Consider the following 26,422-nt stretch of genomic DNA (forward strand, 5'->3'; position numbering starts at 1 on the left):
CTTGAAAATTGACGGTCTAGATAATGCTTTAAAAGATGAACTATTTTTTAGAGTAGAAATCCCTTTTTTTCCATATCTTCATGAATCTTGAGGTCGAGATGACCGGGTTTTCCAACATAGGAACAACCTTCTTTAGTGGGATTTTTGGATGCACCTTATTTGTCCCTTATATAAACTTTTTCCTTTATTGGGAATATCAATTGTGCGTATCCTTTTTTACCATTTACTAGATATTATTGTGATATGTGATAGTTTAACCATCTTGCACTATCCGTTTTATCATTTAGGAACCTTGTTTGGGACTTTAACATATTAAATCGGTATAATGTTTATAATAGATAATATTCTTCTTAAAATTAATAAACATGAACTCAAATTATACACTATTTAAACATAAATATTTTTTAAAAACTAACATGATAAGGTTGACTATAATTTCTAATACTTAACAAATTACCAAAGGGAGCACAATACTTTTTATGAATATTGGTTGAGATGCCCGTCCATGCGCCATCTTATCAATAGACTGTTGTTGCGAGCCATATATATGTTTAAACAACGGCTGACTTCCACCGAACATTGAAGGCACAGGGGATGGTCGGTTTGAGCGACCACTTTGAAAACACCAAAATTTATATCCATCCAAATAGGCATGTCCATTATTGGCTCCTTACTCATTGTTTGCCTTATTAGATTTTAGAGCTATCGTTAAAGTGGCTGATTTTGGTTTTAGATTGACGTAAAAAAAGGGATTATCTACAAAGAGATTATTTATTTTTTTGTACATAGAGCTCACAATCACTCTGCCCATTAAATTTTAAAATAGGTGATTTGTAAGAGTGTCAGTGAATAGACACAAAGTTCCAAAAAATAAAGTTATTAGGCTTTGTGACTCACCTAAAATCATTCAATTTGACATCTAATAAGTGGTAGTGATTGTGACATCCATGTACAAAAGATAAAAGGTGGAGTTTGTATAGAGCCAATGCTCTAAACAATCAAAGTAAAGCGCACCTTCAAATAGCATCGAGAAATATGGTTTCAATACTAGAAATCTTCGTGATCACGTTAAAATATATTTTCATACTTAATTATAAATTTAAAGTTTCAAAAATATTGTAGATTGAGCAGATCATGAAAACTTTAAAATCTTAAAAATTGACTTTCCAAAAATGCGTCACAAGATACACTATTTTCAAAACTTGAAATCCATTTTTCTCATGTCCATGCATCTTGATGTCGAGATGATCAATTTGAAGATATTTGGGCATCAAAACAACCTCTTCTAGTGAAATTTTTGAGGTGGGTTCTAATTTAATCGTTTAGAGCCTTGGCTCTATATAAACTTTTTCCAAAGATAAATGGTCTCTTTGAATAAAAACCCATAATTCTAAAGATAAATGGTCTTTTTGAAGAAAATCCCATACGTTATTATGCATCAAAACTTATCAAGGCAAAACAAAGATGAAATGAATTCGTTGGAGACAATTATCACAAAGGTACACAGCTTGCAGCCATGTAATCCGGTCTCAAATGTGAAGCGCATTTCAATCGGGGAATGTTTGAAAACACTGAAATTATAAGTGATACTTAGTAACTTTAAATCAGTGTTAAAAAAATCGATCTACATACTTTTCTTGAGCATTACCCTTCAAGTAAAACTTTAAATTTAATTTGTTGGGTTATTTAAGTCGAAAGGACTTCCGTTCACAGCTAACATACCCGCTGGTGCTACCCCACCTATAAACCATTTTGTTGGGTCGTAAGAGACTCAAAAAACACAATGTCTTTCCCTCTCCATAAGTGATTTCGTCTAAAGAAATTAGATGTAGCCCATCCATTGGATGAGCAATAAATCCAAAGAGAATTTAAAGCTTTTATGAAACTCTAGATTAGTTTGGAGGTTGTTTAAAGCAATTTTATCTGGATTGAACCAGTAAGGGATCTAATCAAAACCAATCAAATTAGTTGAAACCAGCACATCAGACCTGCTTTTTTTACAAGTTTTTTACCGAACATGATTTTTACTTTAGACTGGACCTAACTAGGCATCAGTCGATAGTCCACGGTCGTTTCAATTAAATGTTAATAACTATGGTTTAAAGTTTATTTAAGTCGTTCACACACCTTGGTTTTGAGGTCGAGGTAGCACCATCATGTCTGCTGAGCACACCCTTATTTCTAAAACAAATACACCACAATTGTCCACGGTGGCCTTTGCATGGGCGTGAGAGAGAGACCGAACTAGGATTGGACAAGGAGAGAGACTGAAACATGACTCCCATTTGTGTAACTTATATGAATCCCTTTTTTCATAAGTTCGGATTTACATGAGAGATTAGAATAAAGAGGCATCCAGAATCTTTATTGAGTAGAGAAAGATATAATTACGGGGCATTTACCAACTATAAATTTTATCTGAAGAACCGAAACTTTTAGTTCACTCTAGCAGTTTCACGTTCAGCAATAATGAATTTCATATTATTTATTGTTTTATTTTTAGATATCAAATTGAGGGTTATTTATGTCGTTTTTTTATGGATGCAGTTAGCATACAGATGCATCGTAGCTATAGAGGTAAGGCAAGCCTTCAAATTTTATCATGATATATAATTTTGATGTAAAATGTTTTTAAGATTATTTCAAAATCTATTTTTATATCTATTTATAGAATTTTAAATTTCAAAAATGATTAAAATCAAGTAGATCTATAAATATATGAAAATCTTGAAAATGAACAGTGTAGACAATATTTTATAAAATGCACTATTTCTGAAACTTAAAATCTTTTTATTTTTCATCGTCACACATCTCGATGTCGAGATGATCATTCACTATCTTTTCCCATGGATTTTTTAGGTGAATCTGTAACTATAGAGATAAGGTTGCAACCTTATATAAACTCTTTTTTTATTATTATTGTAGGGATTTGAGGTCAAAAATAAGAAGTTTTCTATTAAACTTAGTTAAGATGTCAACCTTAATACTATTCAAGTAAGGTGCAAATTCAAAATTATGCTGAAAATGCAGTTTCGATGCTACAAGCCATTGCGATGATATGAATATTGTTGCCTCAAATTATTAAATTTAAAGTTCAAGAAATAGTGACGATGAAACAGATCTATAAACCCTTGAAAATCTTGAAAATGGACAGTCCAAATAATGTGTCAAAAGATTAACTATTTTAAAGACTAAAAATCCCGATTTCTTCGTGTCTGAATCTTGAAGTCAAGATGATCGATTTGAGAGTTTTCCAACATTGTGACAACCTTCTCTAGTGGGTTTTCAAGTACACCTTACTCGAACAGTATAAGATTGACATCTTATATAAACTTTTTCCATTATTTTTTAAGGAAAAGTGAAACCATTTATTTTTAGCACAACGAAGTCACCGCCGTTCTTGTCCGTCAAATTTCAAATCGGATAGTTGTGAACGTATCATTGACTAACTTCAAAGTTCAAAGAAAACTCACTCAAACTTCATTATGCACTTTAAACCTATTTTTATTTTTTTCCTGCAAGAGGCGATGATAACTCCCAATGATACAGAACCCAGTCAATGATCACTCGAACTTCTCTAATCACTCGCTATAGACCTCACTGAGAGTATAACCTTCAATAGGGTATAATGGTAAACTAGGATTCATTTAGCCGACCACAATTAGTTGAGAAAAGACTTCGAAGATGATGATGAACCACTTGCTAGAAGCAGCTAGTTCTCAATCCTAGCAAACTACCCAAAACTCGATTCACATAATCACAAACAGTCTACTGCACAATTGCTTATATTTATAGAAACAGGCTGGCTTTTTAAAAGGAAAATAACCTAAACAAAGGAATGTATTGAAATGCCGAGTAATTACTAGAGTTCCTCCACTTGAATTGAGAAACCACATGCACAACGTTTAGTTCTGACACAACTCTCCCCATCGTAGCTCTCATTCTCCAATGGAAACGAGTGCTCGTGTTCTTCTAAATCATTGGCAATTTGGCCACCTCGCTGGTTATGATGTTGCATCGCATTAGCCTCTGATTGAGAAGAAGCACATGGATCATCACCAACATTGGGTATGGTGGCATTAATGGGGACTTGTGATGATGATGGAGTCTCATAAGACCTTTTCAACCTTTGCCTAGTTATGAAAGAGAATAGAAGCTGATACCATCTAGTCAGGGCCTGGGCTTCCATCCTTTTCTTTTCTTCCTCTTCCCTTCTCTCTTCTACTTCTGCATATGCCTGCTTAAGAGAAGATAATAAATAGGTAATAAATAAATAAATAAAGAACTGCCCCTCCATGGCATCCAATGGATAGTACTAGCATAAACAGCAAAGCAAGGTCTTGTAATTTTGGAAAATAGCGCCCTATGTGGTAGGAAATATAAATAGCATGGACTGCCTTTCAGTGAGAAAAGTAATTCACATTTATTTTCAGTTTATCAACTCAAATCTTCGACAGTTCCAGAATTTCATCATCTATACCTAGGGATTACCTCCAAGATTGCATCTTTGAACTCGGCACATGCAACGATGCCTTCGTAAACTGGAATTGAGCAGCCATTGCGAAATTCAAAACCCACCATTGCAGGGGCAAAATCAACTCCAAGCCTTTTTGCAACAGGCACCAGCCTAGGAAACCTTAAGTGCACTGTTCCCGGAGGGAGGCACTTTTCAGACCACACATCCACTTGACCACGCTCATTCTGGCAAGGGAACAATTTAGCAGTTAAAACACCAACAATATCCAACCAAAAATGAGATCCAACCAACATTTCAATAAAAAACACTGATGAAATGAACATGAAATTCCCATGCCAATGACATGGTCCCCCATTAGAACTTAGAACTACATATAAATTGATGGCAATACGGAATAGGTGATGCATGACTGTAATTCTCAAGTTACTTATTAGTGAATTGCATTAGATTAGGAATGAGAGGCATGGTAAGTCAAAATTATCATGATATAGAGCCTTGATGTCAAAACTTGAAAATATTCACTACAGATGTCAGAAGAATGCTTTAAGCAAAAATATGTCAAAACATATTAGGTTGGTCGCTGTGATACAATACTTAAATGTCACTGAAAATCCATCTCATCCAAATTTTGAGGAAAGCTTCACATAGATTTGTTCTATACCAGTATTGAGTAGATCTATTTACGTGAATATCACAGCGAGTAATCAAAACAAGAACAGGGATCCACTTACATTTCCACAATTACAATTTAAATATAATATGGCATAATTAATTTATAACTAATGTACATCTATTTATAATTACTACTTTTATTATTCAACAATAAATGCATTACACTGCCAGACATCTATAGCAATACATGAAGACATTTTTATCAGAAGAAGAAAAGTACTATATGCATACATAAGTAACCATAATCATTTTTGTAACAGTGTTTCACAATCATAGATAACCTCAAGACTTGGGTGCTTACCTTTGGGACCATCCCATCCACAGCTGGAGGAAGATTCAATACCTCTGTCTGCCACTTGCCATAGAGGGCAATAGTCCCTTCACCACCATCCACAGTGGAACCATGCTCAGAAGTGTGCACTTTATTAACTTTCCGAGAGCGCTTGACCACCTGTAAGGAAAACAGGAAACAAGGTCACACGCACACACACACAAGGTCACAAACACACACACATACACACACACACCCCACATGCACATACACACGTGCGTGCACACACATGCACACACACATGCACATGCACATGCACATGCACAGACACGTGTGTGCATGCACATACACGTGCGTGCATGCACACACACTGCTTTAGAACTCAATTTATTAAAGACCCGGGTAAGTCTGATTTGGACTCGGCTGCAGTCTGACTCACTGATGTGGACCCCAGCCAGGGCCATGCCACCAACCACACACACATACACAAGATTCGGCCTCAAAATTATGAAATGGACATGAAATTGAAAATGCATTCCCCAAATTGTGGAACCCTGACCTTTGCAGGAGATTCATTTTCTTTAACTTGCAAGCCTTCGCATAACCATCTCTCTTTAGTGTGCAGTGTCTGCACACATATTCGTGGATAAACTGGATGACCCGAACAATATCCAAGTACAGGACCCTTTGGGTAAAGCACTTGATACCTGGTGAGCCATCTTTCAATAGTGTAAAGGGGATGGTTTTTGTATGCCTGAAATTTCCAGCAACCATCATTAATGCATATGTTTCACAAGTCCATTTTGTGAAAATAAGGAGCCTTCACATGAAAGCCAGAGGGAGGGAGGGAGACACTTAAATGAATTCTATATGTCATACCAGTTGATTAGATGGAAGGGGCTCGGTCAAGGCTCTTGTTTCAAGCTCCATATCCTCAAGAGCACCCCTTGAAACAGGTTCAATATTGATACTCGAGCTTGCATGCCTAGACACTCCTGCTCCAAGCCCATCAGCTGAACTGAAGATATCCTGAGGCGTCTTTTCCTTTAATGCCTCAGAATTCTCTTCAATGTGATGAGCTTCAGGAGAAACACATACTCTCCCCGATCCTTCCTTCAGATGAGCTTCGGGAGAAACACATGCTCTCCCCGACCCTTCCTTCACTTCTACAGCATTATCAGTAAGGGGCACATCTAAATGCATCACATTACTTCCACCAGCCCGAGACTCCAACTCCTTCAGAGGACTCAGAACAGCACTCCACCATTCTGAATCAATACGCTGTGATGCAATAGTGTACCATCTCATACAATACCTGAAGGGTAACACAAGTAATATTAGACTGAGAAGTGTCCATAAATCACACGAGCATCCAAGAATAATGTAAATAGGCAAATGCACACACACACACACACACACACACACACACAGAGACAGAGAGAGAGACCTATATTCAAATATGTAGTTTCATTTTCATCGTACAAAACTTTTCATCAGACATTTTATCTTTCACCTCTTTTGAGTTATGTTAACATTATTCTCAGTTTTAGGCTGTGGGGAGGCATATGAAATTATAATAAAAGAAAATCAAGAGTCAGACCAAAATCTGCATAAAAAGTGGTGTTACACAGGTACTTCAGTTTGCCTTTATGTTACGAATCGACACGTATCGAAAAAGACAAATACAGATCCTACACCTTGTCAGCTTTGTCAGACACGCCAGACATGAACTCTCGACTTATCAAACACTATGTATCTTGGGAGAAAAAGAATTAGTGAAGGTTGTGTATTTTGAACCCGCAACCTGCTTAACTTAAGTGTACAGTCCACAACTATAGATGAATAGAAACTACTGTATAGCATTCAAAACTTTAATTATTAATAGCCAATACAAAAAGCATCATTTTGAAGAAAAAAACGGAATCACATGAAAATGATTTTTTAATTTCTGATATGACATAATTTATCTTTCATGTTTTAGATTTATAATTTTGATTTTGTATAATTTTTGGATTTTAATACAGTTAATACATATGAAATTTTTATACAAATATTGACCAGACATGTTAACGCCATAATTACTTTGACCCAAAGTATTAGACACTTCTAACAATTGTATCAGTATCTACATAATACTAATGAAATGACATCTACTCTAGTGGTGCCAATATTCAATTTCTTCTCACCAGATCATTGTGAAATTTTAATGAGTCAATTCCAATACATATAACTTCTTCTCACTGGATCATTGTGAAATTTTAGTGAGTCAATTCCAATATATATATATATATATATATATATATATATATATATATATATATATATATATATAGGGTGCGGTTTGTATAGAGCCTAGCCTCTAATCAATCAATATAGAGCCTATCTTCAAATCGTGTCGAGAAATTTGATTTCAATACTGGAAATCTTTGTTATAGCCTTAAAATATATTTTCATTTTTATTTATAAATTTTAAAACTTCAAAAATAGTGTAGATCGATAGATCTATGAAAACTTGAAAATCTTGAAAACTGACGGTCCAAAAATGCATTACAAAATACAATATTTCCAAAACTTGAAATCCATTTTTTTTTCACGTCCATACATCTTGATGTCGAGATGATCAATTTGAGGATATTTGGGCATCAAAACAACCTCTTTTAGTGAATTTTTTGTGGTTGGCTCCAATTTCATTGTTTAGAGCCTCTGCACTACATAAAATTTTCCCATATTATATATATATATATATATATATATATATATATATATATATATATAGGCAAAATCTACAAATGCTTCAAAGTGTTTTTTCTATAGTAAAATGAACAGCCCGATCTTATATTGGACACATACTAAGCACGTCTAGGTATTTCTATTTTATTTTTTTCTATGCATAATATTGAGCTCAAATTTTGGGCGTCTCTACTTTTCATCCTCATGAACCTGTGAAAAATATGTAAAAAATTAATTTAGGAAATATAATGACTAAAGTACCCCTTAAACTTGCAGGGGCATTTTGGGTAGTTTATTTTTATTGATTTAGTTGCATATTTTTTACAGGTGGGCCCCAATGAAGTGCACACAGCCTCAAAATTTCATCTCAAATCTGATTTTTAGAAATAAAATAAATTTTGAGAAGTATTATGCACTCTCAATTTTACACCAAAGGTCGGAAGGTATAATTCAAATTACAAGAAAACCAGACGGTGTCTAAAACCTCTTCAACATCAGACTTCATAGTGTCCTCTGTCCTATGGGAAGCACAGAAAATTAATAAATGCAAGCAAATCCTGACAAGGAACAAAATGCGCAATATAACCATGAACAGTTCCATGAATAATTTTCATACACAAGAGTCTCTCAAAAAGAATCTGAATTTTTCATCCGTTACTATAATCTCAAATTTTCACATGGCAAATAATAAGAAATTTTTAATAAGTTTTATTCTTGCACAGTTCCTTTGCACTCTGTTCACCTATACCAAATACCATTTTACTTACCAAAAAACAACTTATTATTATTATTATTATTATTATTATTATTATTATTATTATCATTATCATTATCATTATCATTATCATTATCATTATCATTATCATTATCATTATCATTATTTTTATTATTATCGTCATTATCATCATTATCATTATTATCATTATCATTATCATCATTATCATTATTATCATTATCATTATCATTATCATTATTATTATCATTATCATTATCATTGTCATTATCATTATCATTATCATCATTACTATTACTACTGCCATATCCTTATTACTAACAAAAATTATAATATATGAGTGCCATGGTTGAAATTTAAAGTGAGAGAATTATCAGGGCTTTAATTTGGCAAAGTGAGGACCACTTTAGAAATGCAGTATAATCTTCCAAAGATTGTCTATTTTGCATGGTTCAGGAAAACATACACAAAAAGCTGAGGCACAACCTGCGTGTTACATCTTTTGCACCCCTTCCAGAAAATGCAACTACATATCTCAGTGATCTTCGACATGCAGCAACTGCAGCTTCTACTTTATGCTCGCCATCAACAATTGAATTTGCAGCATCAACATGCACCCATCTACCACTCAGTGTTTCTCCATTACAATAGACTTCTGCCCAATACAAAGGCGGACCCATTTTTTTTGACCAGACTGCAAAGGAATTTCTCTCACTAAAGACTTCACTTTTCAATTTCTTCTCCTTAATATTGAGCTTAGAATTAGTGGTTGATGAAGAATGAGGTTTTTGTTGCATTTCTTGTTCTACTTTACTCTCAAAGACACCAGCTGCAGTCGCAGAAAGAGCCATTTCCATCTGCAACTCAAATTCTACATCGCCCTTCCTTTTTGATACTTTAAAATGATTTGTTTCCAAGTTACAACTATGTGCATCACTTGATTTATAGCCAGTTCTTTTATCCTTAGAGGATGTATCATTTTCTTTAATGTGCTTCCCTTCATTTTGAGGACTTGTAAGACCAATGTCCTCGTTGAGCTTTCTTTTATGCAAGGAAGCCTGTGGAGAAAGCTTGGCAAAGACATCTCCCAAGTTGGCTCTGGTCCTTGAAGAGTTGAAAGTCCTCCCCTTTACTGAAGCGTCTGCTTCTGGACTTGAATAAACAGCCTTATCAGCATCAGGTTTAAGGGAAGTCACATCCAACATGGCCAAAAACCTAGCAAACAGACGCAAAAACCTCTTAAACAGATGATTAACTAATGAATGATATAATACAAAAAATAGGAATGCTATATTACAAGAAAATCAACATTATCTATACCAAAGTTTATATTTGCATTTATTTATGTGACGTAGACCCTAGGTAACTTCCACTTTCCTTCTCATAAAGTTCTCTACGACTCTTAGGCAAAATAAATTAGCAAGCTACTGAGGTTTTTGGAAGATTATTTGGAGAGTTTTGTTAATCAAGAGGGTGACTAGCAATTGAGTTAACTACTTCCACCATATTACAAGGTCACAACTCAGAAAAATCAGGCCCATTTTAATTACATTACTCAAGGTCCAGAGATATGGATCTTTTCTTGAGAATGAGAAGTTCTCTTCTGAACTGGATTTCAGACTATATAATGGAGACAAATTTCTGGAGAATGAAAAGTGTAAATCAGCTAATGTTCTTCATCCTTGAAAAAATTGACCCTTAAGACAAGGTGACTTGTGCTGTTCACGTTTATCAATGAATAAATTTTCCATCCTACTTGATACACAATCCTATCCATCACGTAGTTGGAACCTTCTAGTTTATACCTAGTTGACAAATTGAGAGCTCTGAATAAAGCCACAGATAATGCAGCAACCTGCATAGCAAATCATCTCATCACTATCGAACAAAGTAACTTGAAGTTAAAAAAATAAAGAAAAAACTATTGGGACATAAACAAGTTTAATTATTATGTTCCCACCATCAACATGGACAGGAGTACATTAAGTCAAGGCAGGAATATTCATAAGTTTAAGTATGCCTTCACCCAGGAAAAAAGAATGGATATGAACCAGGATTTCAGCCTCACAGAAGCGTTAACCTAAAAAGAATATTCTGCCAATATTAAAATGGTGGTATAACTGTAACAAACACCACAGCTGATTTACATGGTACGAGATTAGATGATACAAAAAACTTAGTTACATGGAAAGAGGGGCTTCATTAGAAGAAAGCAAACGCATTCTTATTGTTTAGTTGATAAAGAGGCCAAACTGTTTTTCTTCAGCTATAGATAAAAGGATATATATCGAGGGCATTCACCTAGAACCTGCAGCACAAACGTAGACCAAAATCTTAAGTAAAGGTCATTCATGAGCTCCCTCAAAAGTGGTATTATTTGGAGAATGGAGAGCAACTATAAGAATTTTACCCACCATTAATAGGGAAAAAAAAAAGCTAATCAATTATGCACAGTGAAGCAATCAGTTATTGCTAGAGTATATTATTCTCGTTTCTTTTTTGTTTTCTTTTTTTGATAATTTAATTCTAGTCCTATTTAGACATGGATAAACTACCCAGGTTTCTATCTTTCTTTTCTGCAGAATTATAAGGGCTATTTTTCTTGAAAGATATCATGTGGTGAATGCTACTAGATTCCAGTACAGTTAAACAGAACTGACTGTAAAATGCATGAGTTGTTATAGCAATGGTCAAATGCTTATAAATGTGTAATCGTGTCAAACTTATCCTAACTTTTCTTGAAACACAATTTCCTTATAGCAAGGAAATAATATCTCATTTGACAAATTTATATCTTGTATTTCAAGCTCTCAGCAGAGTCCTATCAAAAGGAGAAGCTACCTCCTCAGTGGTTCCTTCACGCGTCTCAATGGCAGCTGCCAGACTTTCCTTGAAGGGCATCTTCTCGATGGATTCGTTTCGGACATGAAAATTCGCACGAAACTGCAAAACGTAGAGGGTAGCACTCAATAAAGTTCCTTTAAAACCTATGAATATCTGAAATTATGAAAACAAATGGCAGCAAGACCCTTTCAAGTAGAAGCAACACTTAGTACCCATTCAACAAGTGGAACCAATAGGTCTGCAGTTAGCTTTTGGACCTCAGAAATTTTCAGTAAATGGGGAGGTAGGAGAGAGAGCAAAGAAGCCTGCAAGACATAAAGATCTTGTAAACAGTCAAAGAGAAATGTAAATTCCTGATTAGCCAGAGAAAAATATAATTAAGAAAATGTGTAGTTGCAAACTGTAAAGCACTCCCCCATACCCACGGCTACAAATAGTGAGCCATTTTTTGAAAAGATTAATGTTTCTATACTATTAAAGAGAGAGAGTACAATAGGTCAAAAAATGAGGCTTCCCACAAGCCGGGAGCTCTATATAATGTTTCAAAATATAAGACCCATAACTCACACTCCATACTGGCTACAAATAGTGAGCCATTTTTTGAAGAGATTAACGTTTCTATACTATTAAAGAGAGTAAATAGGTCAAAAATGAGGCTTCCCACAAGCTGGGAGCTCTATATAATGTTTCAAAATATAAAGGCTCATAACTCACACTTACACACACACACACACAGAGGAGCTCCATAGAATGTTTCAAAATATAAAGACTCATTACTCACACACACACAGGAGCTCCTTATGATGTTTCAAAATATAAAGACTCATTACTCACACACAAACACGCACACATGCACACACACATGCATGCGAAGTGTATGCTAGCCCAACCGATCTCAAATAAATAGATATAGAAAGTACGCAAAACTTATATCATTCAAAGATTTGTTGCAAAAACAAGGAAATTGTAGCATGAAACTTAAAATCGCATTCCTCTCATGGAAGGAAAAAACATAATCTAATAAATAACAACTATAAAAAGAAACACATAGCAATCCATTTCTCATGCGCATTGAACGATACCAAAAGGAAAGTTGACAACAACAATAAAGAAACATAGAAATAAGTGTCTCCCAAATGATAATAAAAGGGATCACCTGAATTAGAGGATCATCACAAGCAGCATCAACTAACCTTCCCCTTGCAAGTAAACATAGCAAATGAACCTTGTGTACAAGCTCGACTAGTTCCTGTAAAAGAGTTATCAGTTTATTCAATATGGGAAATTATTGATCATATGAAGCACGAAAATGTTGTGGTAAAGTAAACTAAGATGCATCACTCTATAAAGTACCTTATCTATCGCAGAAATTCTACGAACATTTTGCCTTTTTGCAGAAGATGGGGTACCACTAAATTCAACAATCACCTCCTGCTCTAAAGTTTCAGGAATACAAGGAACTTCCGTATTGGAAAAGGAAATATTTCCATCCTCCCAGTCTAAACCTTCATGAACTTCACACTTTGAGTTGAAATCCCCTTGACTGATTTCTCTTTCTTGATTTCCTTCACCAACTAATCGTCCTCCAAAAACACCCCCAACATCATCAGTCAAACTTTGTTGACCTTCCGAATGGGTTTCAAGGGCTTCGGCCTTAAGCTTGTTTCTCAACTGCATTAAACAGTATAATCCTTAATTTTTTTCACATGGAAATTGCTACAAATATACAAAATTTGAGGAACTTTGTCACATTGTTGTCTTCATGAACAAGTAAAATCCTCATACATATATTTTCTTTTACATGGATATTACCGCAAATATACAAAACTTCTTGCACCTTGGTATACTTGTGACTACTTAAAATGCTATCTAACATAAATTTGCCTGCAAATGCGACAATTTTGAAACTATGATATATCGTCAGCTGCATTAAACGGAGCAATCATCCCATTTGAACTTTCTTCACATAGAAATGGCTCAAATATATCAAATTCGAGGCTCTTTCTGGCATCCCAAAGTCTGATAAAGCTTTAGCCATGTATTAAGAAGACAAAAACATGAGCGAAGTCATCCGCGACAAAAAGGGGAGTCCTTTCACCAATAAAACTAGACGGGGAAATGGAAAAAGCGTAGTTTATATACATATATGTATATATATATATGTATATACACACACACACATATGTGTGTGTGTGTGTATGTGTATGTGTGTGTGTGTTTGTGTGTGTATATATATATAGATATATATGGGTGCGGTTTGCATAGAGCAGAGGCTCTAAACCATCAAATTAGAGCACACCTCAAAAATTTCACTAGAATAAGTTGTTTTGATGCCCAAATATTCTCAAATTGATCATCTCGACATCAAGATGCATGGACATGAGAAAAAAATAGATTTCAAGTTTGGGAATAGAGCATCTTGTAATGCATTTTTGGACCATCAATTTTCAAGGTTTTCAAGTTTTCATAGATCTGCTCGATCTACATTATTTTTTAAGTTTTAAATTTTATAATTAAAGATGAAAATATACTTTAAGGCTATCACAAAGATTTTATGTATTGAAACCACATTTTCGGACAATATTTGAAGGTGGGCTCTAATTTGATTGTTTAGAGCCTCGGCTCTATACAAACCGCACCCATATATATATAAACCACACTTTTAGTATCTTGGGTCGATAATCCAGGAAAATGGAGAGATATAGAAGATGTCGCACACAGAATTAGAGCTGGGTAGGCAAAGTGGAGATATGCAACTGAAATTTTATGTGATCGCCGCATAGAGGATGAAGGGCAAGTTCTATAGGACAGCGGTTAGACCAGCTTTGCTCTATTGGGTAAAATGTTGAGCGAACAAAAAACAATATACCCATAGAATGAGTGTAGCGCAGATAAGGATGTTGAGATGGATGAGTGACAAGATAAGAAGGAATAGAATTTCAAATGAATATATTCATGAGTATTTAGGCCAATAAGCGATAAAATACGAGAGAGTAGACTTAGGTGGCTGGCCATGGGTGGGGGTGGCGCTAACTAAGTACAACACCAATTAGGAGGTGTGGAAGGACCGAAAATGGCACAGGGTAGGCCCAAAAGGACATGGTTGGAAGTAGTCCGATAAGATATAGAGACTTATGGCCTCACTGAGGATATAGTTTTAATAGAGCAAAATGGAGAACTAAGATTAATGTAGCCGATCCCAATTAATTAGAAAAATACTAAAATGATGATGATGATGATATATATATATATATATATATATATATATATATATATATATATATATATATATAATATAGCTTTAATAGAGCAAAATGGAGAACCAGAATTCATGTAGCCGGCCCCAATTAATTGGAAAAAGGATAAAATGATGATGATGATGATGATCTATATATATATATATATATATATATATATATATATATATGGAAAAAGCTGGAGCTAGCCAACTAGCTCATATGAACATATGAGCTCAATGACCTAAATTGAATCTGGGCCGATTTGACGATCACGGATGTCCGGTAGTGTTTGAATTTTATTTTCTTTTCTACAAATTCAAATCACTTGAAATATTAGGCGTGTGTTCATCAAAAATAGGTGAATCTTAGAAAAATATCAAAAGAACATTTTACACGAAATAAATTGATCAAAATACTCCGAAAATTTTTGGGAGGTATTTTGATTTTTGCGAATAATTTTTTTTATATTTTTATTAGTTGCACCTTGATGAGAAGAACACATACCTAAAATTTCAAGTGCTTTGGATTTGTAGAAAAATAAATAAAATTCAAGCACTACCGAACATCGGTGATCATCAGATCAGTTAAGAATGATCCTATAAGACCCTCTCATATTCATGTGCTTAAGACCCCAAAGGATCACCATTAAAGTTGGTACAGATCTCTAGAAAAGTTATCACATGGGTGTGGGACTTGACTTTTCTAGAGATCCATACCAACTTTAATGGTGATCTTTTGAGTGTCCTACACACATGGGTAGGAGAAGCTCCTATATGATCATTTCTCATATATATATATATATATATATATATATATATATATATATATATATAGGAAAAGTCTTTCCAACGCCTATAGGCAAAAATAAATAGTGATTTCGCCTACGCTCATCACCGTCCAAATTTTATCATGCGGTCACAATTATCGAATAGTGTTTTATTTTTCTTTTTTTTTTTCTACAAATCGGTGACCTAAAATTTGAAGGGTATGTATATCTTACTGAAGCGCATTTAATAAAAATATAAAAAAAATTATCTGCTAAAAATAAATTGACCAAAATACCCCCAAATTTTTTGGGGGTATTTTGATCAATTTTTTCACGTAAAATATTTTTTTTATAATTTTCGAAGATTCCCCTATTTTTTATGAATACACGCTTCAAATTTCAAGTCATTCTGATTGATAGAAAAAAAATAAAAAATAAAACACTATCAGACAATCGTGACCGCACGATGAACTTTGGACGGTGATGGAATAGGCGAAATTGCTGTTTATTTTCGCCTATAGTAGTGTTTTCCATATATATATATATATATATATATATATATATATATATATATATATATATATATATATCTTTTTCCTCATCAGTGTTATCTGCTATAAATTCATTCAATCTTTTTTTGGGGTTTGCCAGTAATTTTCATATAACAAGAAAAAAACAGAAATAAGCCAAAAAATAAAGTAAAAGGCTCAATTGAGGTCAATGAAGGGGATAAAATAACAAAATATCTATTTTACAAAGAAAAGGAGAAGTCTGCCTGATCAATGGGTGCACATTCACTTGAATCATTGTCCGCTCTCTTAGCCCCTCTTCGAGCACTGGTTTGCCTCAACAATCTGCCAACTCCGTCTCTTGAAATTTCAGCAAGAGTCGCTGCATTAAAAAAATGGTTTACTGCTAGAAAATACAAATTCAATAAACGGCAACAGACGCTGCATTCAATAAGCGATGACTTACACACACCATTAAAAAGATAATAGCTTACTACTACGAATTCCACAAACTTCAAACTACATCATTCTTTGAAAAAATAATCTCAAGATGAGAACCATATAATTTAATTACTAAAAAACTATTCAGAGAAGGAGGGAGCGTTTTCCCCACTCTTTGAATAAAATGAAGTAAACAGAGAAAAAGCAAGACTTGAAGAGCCTGAAACAACCTTTTCCCTTTTTAAGGGAGGAGTCTCTTCCATCTTCTTGTCCAGGATGCGATTCTCCCCCCATTTTTGAAGAAAACGAAACCGAATTAGGGCTTACTGGTTTCGCGCTTTGTTTTGCCGGGCAAGCTTGCGAGTTCTGCTTTCTCGAGGCAGCCCGGGAAAGGCTTGGGTAGTTGGCTTCTCTTTTGTAGAGAGCATAGCGAACTCCCGCGGGAGCATGTTATACAGCGCACTCCCTCGGTAAAGTAGCAACTTTGGAGATTTTTTTTCTTCGTTTTAAATTCTAGGATCCACTTCAGTATTTTTCAGAAAATTAATTTAAAATTTGAATTTTTAAATACCTGGATCATACTCTCAATAATATTTGACTATTTGATTTCAATTTGGGAATAGTCATATTTTGAACAATGTTATCGGGATCGGACCGGCTGTTGAACCGATGATAAGTCTAATCCAATTAAAACTTATCATACAGCCGATTGAACTAGTTTGAACATATTTTAAAAATATGAACTACATTAGAAGAAATTTACCTATTTCATTTGGATGATGAACCATTTGAAAAAGGTTGGTTATGATGTGGGCGTAAGCTCTGAACCCAATAGGTTGATTTTTGCTAAATAAAGTATAAAAAATAAAGTAAAAGACACACCACAATAATACATGCGAGGTTTTTGCTAAATAAAGTATAAAAAATAAAGTAAAAGACACACCACAATAATACATGCGAGGTTCAGGGCTACATCCATGGGTTGAGTAACCTTCGACAAAAATCCAAGTCGAGTAAATTATCTCTCAACGCTCGACAAAAATCCAAGTCGAGTAAACCCTTTCAAACTACTTTCCCTTCTATCTCTTTACTTCTTGAAAACATTATTTATTATATCCGATAAAGATGTAATAGCTTCTCTTTACTTCTTGCAAGTCACCTAAAATCTCCATGGAACCACTTCTTTTCAATAAACAAGCTTCACAATCTTGAGAATCTACAAGAAGCATTATCATAATGTTTCTCTCAGTAAAAATGTTTCTTCTTTAAAAGAAAATTGCATTTTATACACAAGAGGCTCTACCACCCTCTCTCTCTACTGCACTTTCATATCAAATATATAAGATTAGAAGTGCATACTAAATAGGAAACTTCCTATAGATATTATATATATTTAAAAAACCAACAGATATATCTAAGAGTCTTAATCTTTCTTGGATTTATATTTTCTTTATGAAACTTATTAATCTCAATCCCACATAATACAGGAATATCTCAATCCCATATAATATGGGGTTTCTTGTGTGATTTTGGATAATACCAAATCCCATGCCAATGATAAACACTAATTTTGACTTTTTTTTTAGGGAAAAGTTTATATAGAGCCGAGGCTCTAAACAATCAAATTTAAGCCTACCTCAAAAAATTTATTAGAAGAGATGCAGAAATATCTTCAAATCGATCATCTCGACATCAAGATGTATGGACATGAGAAGAAAAAGTATTTCCTGTTTTGAAAATAGTATATTTTGTAACGCATTTTTGGGCCATCAATCTTTAATATTTTACAGTTTTTATAGATATGTCAATCTACATTATTTTTGAAACTTTAAATTTTATAAATAAATATAAAAATATATTTTAAGGCTATTACAAATATTTCTAATATTAAAACCACATTTTTCAATACTATTTGAAGGTAGACTCTAATTTGATTTTTTAGAGCCTAGGCTCTATGCAAACCGCACCCTTTTTTTTATTATATATGGTTTTTACTCCATATTAGACCAGCCAAAGCAGCGTCGGCAATACTCTATCTTAAAAAGAATGTACGACTGGTCAAGAACACTAAGTAGGGCAACTAATTTCTTGGAATGTATATTAAAAAACATATAAAAAATCCTCTCAAAGAGATACTTTATATTCGTTTTACATTTTTTAAGGGTAGACCTTTGATTAAACGCATGAAAGTGTGCAATAGTTTCAAAGGTAGGTAAATAATGGTGCATGGTTAGATAATATAAATTGGCATAAAACAAATTTAAGGGTGCATGTTTCCAATAACCATTTGTTGATCCCTTATTTAAACAACACCGACCTGAAAAATATATATGATCTCATGTGTGTGGTTAAAATTGTGAATAGAGACCTTTTTCTTCTCCCTACAATGATAGACATAAGTAGACATAAATTAATTCTAACTCGATGTGAAGAAGTAAAAGGTCGTTAGAAGAAATAATCATTTATTAACATTATAAATTGAATTCTAACTCTGATGTTTAAAAGTTTTTGAAAAATATATAATGAGACCATTTACCTTTGGTACAAAGTGGTCACAATTAATTTTGACCATTGGATGTGAAATTTAGTGGCTGCATTTATTTCATTGACCAAATTCAAATTTTAAAAGAAATTTTTCTCGAACTTTGTAACACACCCAAACTATCATATTTAACATCGAATGGTTATAAGTAATTATGACCTCTTTGTACCAAAGGTAAATGGTCTCATTGTATACAATCCCAAAAGTTTTTGAGTAAAAAATAAATCATTTTTACTCTTATCCATAACTAAATGGAATAATTTCACTAATTTTGAGTAATTAAACAAAGGGATAAGTTTATAGAGTCGAGGCTCTAAACAATTAAATTAGAGCCTACATCAAAACTTTTACTAAAAGATATTGTTTTGATACCCAAATATCCCCAAATTGATGCTCTCGACATCAAGATGCATGAACATGAGACAAAAATGGATTTCGAGTTTTGAAAATAATGTATTTTATAACGCATTTTTGGACCATCAATTTTCAAGTTTTCATAAACCTGTCTATCTGAGAGTAGCCGAGGTAGTTTTGAATCTCATCAATAAAATGGCCCTATAGAAAGTCCACTTCCCGGTCTCTAGTGAAAATATAAAATATTTACAAATTAGAATCCGTCGCTAGAACAATAAGAATATACCACACAACCACTTCCTTTCCTCTCTTAACATGGTCCAAGAAGATGCAATAAAGACAACATTCACTTTAACTTCAAAGAAACCTATGTTTTAAATAAAATAATTGATTTTATCTAATCAAGTACAGGGCTTTGTCGGTAAAGATAAATCTAATGGATCCAAAGGAAGATCTCGGGATATATCAATGAGCTAGGTTCATGCTACAATTTATATGATCTAACATAGTTAAAATTATTATTGAATTAATTAATCATTCTAACGACATTAATGAAGTGGTTTCACACATAGGAAGTGGTTATATGTGTGAATGCCCATGGTAGATTGGGCAACAAGAAACCATTTACTATTCTCCAAGAAGATTTGTAAAAAAATTTGATCTAAAGTTACATTCTAGTGGACATTACATTTACGTTAAAAAACAAAAGATTCGTACCAATTGTTTGAAACTGTGTCCTTAACCATTAAATAAAACCTTTAATTAAAATATGGGAAAATGTGTCATCATCTTTAAATAGTTAATACTATTTTTAGAGCTTGAAATCCTAAATTTCTTTCACAACCATAATGTTAAAGTCTCGATGTAAAGGTTTTCAAATGATTGACTTGTAATTTTCATTGAGTTATAAGGTGTCGATTTACTTATTTTAATAGGCTGCAACCGTATCAATCAATTTTCATTGATTAAATGAGTGGGAAGCGTGTGAGCTGAGATTTGTATAAGGTGTCAACCTTACACTACTGAAGTATAGTGTACCTTAAAATTATACTGAAAATGCAGTTTCGGTACCGCAAAGCATTGCAATAACATGAAAACATATTGTTTCCCCCAATTATAAAATTTAAAGTTCCAGAAATGGTGACAATCTAGCAGATTTGTAAACACTTGAAAATCTTGAAAACAGACGATCCAAATAATGTGTTAGAAGACGAACTATATTGAGTACTAAAAATCGCCTTTTTTTTTTTTTGTCTATGAATCTAGAGGTTGAAATGACCGATTTGAGGGTTTTTCAGCATAAGAACAGCCTTCTCAAGTAGGTTTTTAGATGCGCCTTATTTGAACAGTCTAAGGTTTGAGACCTTCTATGAATTTTTTCCTAAAAATAAATAGAATCAAAAGGGGTGCAAAAGCTTTAAGTGTGTGTAGGCATCTAAAAGTGGACCTTTTCACAAAGGACATGTTACCCTCACATATGATATATATTTCAATCTCGTAGTACGCTGTTTTATGCGTTTCAAATTACATAAAACTTAGGCAATTTCCAGTATGTGGTTGAGAAGTAGGTTTTGAAGATAACCCTAATAAAGTGATTCCCACAAAAATTAACTTTTAAGTATGAGAAATGGACTGAAATTGGTTTTTTATTTTGGGTAAATGACTCAAACTGTTGCATCTTGAAAAAATTGAGACGGTCTCACCTCTTCAATTGCATAGCATATATATTATTATAACTTAAAGAGAATACATGATAAATTTACAAACTTCCCCAATAGCTCAACTAGATAACTAAAAAGAAATAATGAAAACATCTCCACATCAATATGAGGCAAGATATAAAAGCTAAGTTGATGAATTAATCATATAATACAATTTATTATTTCACATTGCATTTCATACTAAAAACATGTAGAAGTCAAACGTATAATCATTTGTGCCCTACAACTCCACGCACACACCACATGGAATGCAATGCATCCACAAGTTCAAGCTAGACAACCTAAAATATGATATGCACCCTCAACAAATGATTTTACATTCCCTCAAGATCTCAACAACACTTAAAGATGCATTCCAACATGGTGGCACAAGTATGTTAACTATGAAGGAAATATTTTGTGCATTTTAAACATATTCTACAATGCTTTCAATAAAATAGATTAAGTGCAAATGCCTTACCTACCAACCTATCTCATTTTGGGGTTCTGAAATTATTTATATGCAAGAGAATAAATTGTATTGGTAATTATCAAGGAAGTAGAATGCCAACTTAATTTAAAATTTATGCTTCCACATTTGAGAAGGTGATTTTCTGGGAAAAAGAAAAGAATCTTTCAAAGTGTTCCAATTTAGTTACACAGTGAAATAGGTGAAATTAAGGTATATTGAAATGAGCGAGGAAGCATTAACAAAAAAAATAAGACATTCAATATAGGATGAGGTCTCTATAAAGGCTAGGATTTATGAAAGCAAAATAAACCTTCACCTCAAATCCTCGTCCAGAAAGCACTTTCAGCAACCAAAATCTTTATGATGGTTGTAAAATCAATTTTCAATATCGATAATAAAAAATATAAACTCAAAAAATAGTACAGATCTTGAGGATCTATGAATACTTATTTTTTGCGCGAAATGGACGATCTAGATAATTTATTATAATATACACTATTTTTAGAGTTTGAAATCCTATTTTTTTTCACAATGCTGAGAAAAAGTATAAAACAGAAAGTAACCAGCGGCTAGAACATTGAAAAGCGGCAAAGAAAATAATGATGTATAGGCAAGGGATAAAGAACATTATGCTCACAAAGTAAATCTGATCATCTTGATGTGATTGGACATTCGATTATAGATTTTGCTGCTTATCCAAATGATATGAAGTCACATCAGGTTATATCTTCATGATGGCTGGTGAAGCCGTTCAATGGTAGACTCGTCGATTATGGTAGCAAAATTTATAGCTTGCTATAAGGCTACCAAGCTAGCTTTATAGTTGAAAATTTTTATTTTGAGGCTTTGGGTTGTAGATTTTATCTCCAAGACAATTGAGATTATTCTGTGATGATTCCGCTGCAATTTTCTTCTTTTAAAACAACAAGAGCTTGGACTTATTTAAGCATATAGAAGTTAAATATCTTGTTATAAAGGAGAAGGTAAGGGAACTTGTAGTGTCCATTGAGCACATCAGTACAAAATTGATGATTGTTGTTACGTTGACCAAGGGTTTGAGTCTCAAATGGTTTGTAAAGCATGTTGTTCATATGGATTTAATTGAAATGTGGGATGCATTTGTTCAGTGGGGGTTATATTGCTAGCATACAAAATGTGACATTCATTCAGTTTGATTTATACATATTGGAAGCTCTTGTTTTATATGTATACATAAGAATAACAAGATATAAAGTTTTGGATTGTTTTTAGGTGGGATATGGATTTTACCATATCATAAAGTTTTTGTCCACCATAAAGGTTAAATTTACCTGCTTCCAGCATATAGCTTTAGGTGTGACAAGATTGGATTTTTTCATATTTGTTTGAAAAAATATTGTTTGTCCCTTTTTATCCATTAATCTTGCATTAGGACAAAGAGTGTTTATGACCTTATAACAAATTCGATAAACAAAAGTCAAATTCTGGGATCCAGGGTCCATATCAAAACCTTGAGTTTTAAGGTTAAGGGTTAGCACTTTTAATAAATTTAGATCAGATAAGGACACTCGACTCAACGATCCCTAAAAGGGAGTCACGGGATCTTCTATGTCTACTATTTCTTAGACAGAGTAAAACCGAATTATTTAATCCTTCTCTAGTTAATGGTCGAATTATTTAATCCTTCTCTAGTTAATGGTTTTACTGCTATTTGTACAAGACCAATATGAATATAGTTATAACCCTTTTTGATATGATCTGCACTCATTCTATTTGGAAAGAGTTGAAAGCTATCTTGATTTTTCATAACCGAGAGAGTTTCTTCGATCATTTTTATTGAAAATTTGCTTTTAATATATATATATATATATATATATATATATATATATATAAGGTGAGCCCACTAGCTCATAGAATAGTATAATCCCAACGGCTCAGATTGAATCTGGGCCAATCAAACGATCACAGATGTCTGGTAGTATTTGAATTTTAATTTTTTTTTCTACATGTCCAAATCCTTTGAAATTTGGAACATGTGTACATAAAAAATAGGTGAATTTTTGAAAAATATCAAAAAAAAAATATTTTACATGAAAGAAATTAACTTAAAAACCCCCGAAATGTTTCGAAGGTATTTTTGTCAAAAAAAATTGCTAATTATTTTTTTTTTTTTTTATTAGGTGCAGCTTAATAAGAAGAACACACGTCTAAAATTTTAAGTGATTTGGATTTGTAGAAAAACAATTAAAATTCAAATACTAACAAACATCTGTGTTCGTCAGATCGGCCCAGATTGGACTTGTACTATTCCATGAGCTAGTGGGCTCACCCAAGCTTTAGCATATATATATATATATATATATATATATATATATATATGGTAAAAAGTTAAATCTGAGATTAGTCCATTAGCTCATATGAACATATGAGCCCAACGGCCCAGATTGAGTTGGGATTAGCTCCTTAGCTCATATAAACATATGAGCCCAACGGTATAGATTGAATTTTGGCCGATCTGACGATCAAGGATGTACGATAGTGCTTGAATTTTATTTATGTTTCTATAAATCCAAATCACTTGAAATTTTAGGTGTGTGTTCTTCTCATTAAGATACACCTAATAAAAATATAAAAAACATTATTCGTAAAAAAAAAATGATCAAAATACCCCCCGAATATTTTTTAGGGTATTTTAGTCAATTTATTTCATGTAAAATATTTTTTTGATATTTTTTTAAGATTCACCTATTTCTAATAAACATACACGTAAAATTTCAAGTGATTTGGATTTGTAGAAAAAAACTTAAAATTCAAATACTACCAAACATCAGTAATCGTCAGATCGACCCAGATTCAATCTGGACCATTGGACTCATATGTCCATATAAGCTAGTGGCTAATCCCAGCTTTTTGCCTATATATAATATAACTTATTGCTTCACATTACAATTCATCCTAAAAACATGAAGAAATATATATCAAAACTAGGCCGAACAACTCCACATCCATCTCGTATGGATGTCTAGTACAACCACATTTCAAAAACACTTTATTCATTTCGGGAAAAGCAATGCATAAAATAGTTCATGCAAATAAAAAGAGTGCCGAAACATGCTCCCATGTTTGCATGTTTTTAGAGTTAATGCTTTGGCCCAATATATTCTTAATGTTGAATATTTCCAATACTTCAGTTATTTTATTTTACCATTCAATTTTATATTGATAATAGCATTTCTTTTATCTCGTTACATTTCAATGTATCCACCAGTCAGAACCAGATACTATAAAAAAAGATTTTGAGTGAGCTTCTGGTTAGGGGTGAGACGGGCACCAAACTCCCCCCTAACACAAGTCGCCACTAAGGTGAGGCTGAGTTACTCGGCCGAGTTGAATCATGATGTATTGCTTATAAATGCATTCCAACATGGCACAAGCATATAAACTATGCAGGAAATATTTTTATGCATTTTCAAACATATGCTGCATTATTTTTAGCAAATTTAATTAAGTGGCTATCCTATCTCATTATGGGGTTCTCAAACTATTTTAGTGAGAGAATAGATTTGTAATTAGTATTCTAGTGAGTAGAATTCCACCCTAATTTTAAAGTTTATGCTTTCATATTTGAGGAGATAAAAAAGAGAAGCAACTTTTCAACTGTTCCCATTCACGATATACTGAGAGAAGCCAACAAGCAAAGGTTGATGGTGGAAACATTAACACATTAACAAGACATTTAATATATGCCAAAGCATTTAGCATTCAATCATATCAACGCAAATGAGGGGGGAAAAAATTGCACACCCTGACTGCTAGTATCACTTGAATTACATACTTTAAATTATAATTTGGAACCAGCACCACTTAAAAGAGCACAATCAAACATTACTCCTATTAACATAAGTCAGCCCTTTGCCAAGAACAACACCGGAAAATCAACAATGAAACATCAAAGTTTCTATCCAAGCCAATTTGTAAGCATATAAACAATCATTTGCAAATACATATATAAATCATGAAACTTCAAAAAGGTGCCGTTACTTTTGGAACAATTCAAATTGCATAGAGGGCATCTTTAGTACATTCTTAGCTTTAAGGTGCCTGTCACCTCCGGAATAAACTTACTATAGCTCACAAGAATGCATGATCTTGAATTTGTCTTTTTGGTCTATTGGACTGCATACACCTTTGAACTAAATTATTTTTGCTAAGATAACAAATGGCGTTCGAAACCCGTGGCACTAAACGATCAAATTAAGGTGCACCTCAAAAATTCATTATAAGAAGTTTTTTCGATGCCTGAAAACCGTCAAATCCGATAATCTCAACCTTGACATCATGGACATAAAAAAAAAAAAAAAAAGCTTCAAATCTTGAAAATAATGCATCTTATAATGCATTATCTAGGCCATCAATTTTCAAGATTTTCAAGTGTTTATAAATACACTTGATCTGAATTATTTTTGAAATTTCAAATTTTATAACTAGGGATAAAAATAAATTTTCAAGCCATGATAAGGTTTTTCTTTATTGCAATGACATCTTTCGACATTATTTAAAAGTGCGCCTCACTTTGATTATTTAAAGCCTCAGCCTTATACGAACTACACCCCTTTTACTAATTGGTAAGGGGTTGTGCTTTCATTGCAATACCACATTGGCAAGTTTCAAATCTTACTAGAAAAAAGCAATA

At 33.3% G+C, this 26,422-nt stretch overlaps 1 protein-coding gene across 15 annotated transcripts; it reads right to left on the minus strand.

The window, feature by feature from the left end:
* Nucleotides 1-3,486: 3,486 nt before the first annotated feature.
* RAD4 (DNA repair protein Rad4 family) lies at nucleotides 3,487-17,068 on the minus strand. Of its 15 annotated transcripts, none has more exons than XR_016054785.1 (13): nucleotides 16,913-17,068; nucleotides 16,508-16,623; nucleotides 13,081-13,398; nucleotides 12,884-12,976; nucleotides 11,940-12,032; nucleotides 11,725-11,826; nucleotides 10,689-10,738; nucleotides 9,350-10,098; nucleotides 6,300-6,735; nucleotides 5,980-6,174; nucleotides 5,451-5,600; nucleotides 4,492-4,701; nucleotides 3,487-4,237 (listed from the first exon to the last, which is right to left on the minus strand). XR_016054785.1 is itself a non-coding variant. In XM_006826849.4 (13 exons), exons 1-13 carry the CDS (start codon nucleotides 16,974-16,976, stop codon nucleotides 3,863-3,865), a joined length of 2,931 nt encoding a protein of 976 aa, XP_006826912.3. In that variant the 5' UTR covers nucleotides 16,977-17,068; the 3' UTR covers nucleotides 3,487-3,862. The 15 variants fall into 15 exon arrangements, 12 of the variants coding, with proteins under 12 accessions (XP_006826912.3, XP_088721761.1, XP_020521363.2 ...); XR_016054784.1 differs by having other exon boundaries at nucleotides 16,508-16,644; XM_006826849.4 differs by having other exon boundaries at nucleotides 9,370-10,098.
* Nucleotides 17,069-26,422: the final 9,354 nt, after the last annotated feature.

This window comes from Amborella trichopoda, chromosome 4 (assembly GCF_054954075.1).
Source record: "Amborella trichopoda isolate Santa Cruz 75 chromosome 4, AtrichopodaSantaCruz75HAP2 v2.0, whole genome shotgun sequence".
In the NCBI taxonomy this organism is placed as follows: domain Eukaryota; kingdom Viridiplantae; phylum Streptophyta; class Magnoliopsida; order Amborellales; family Amborellaceae; genus Amborella; species Amborella trichopoda.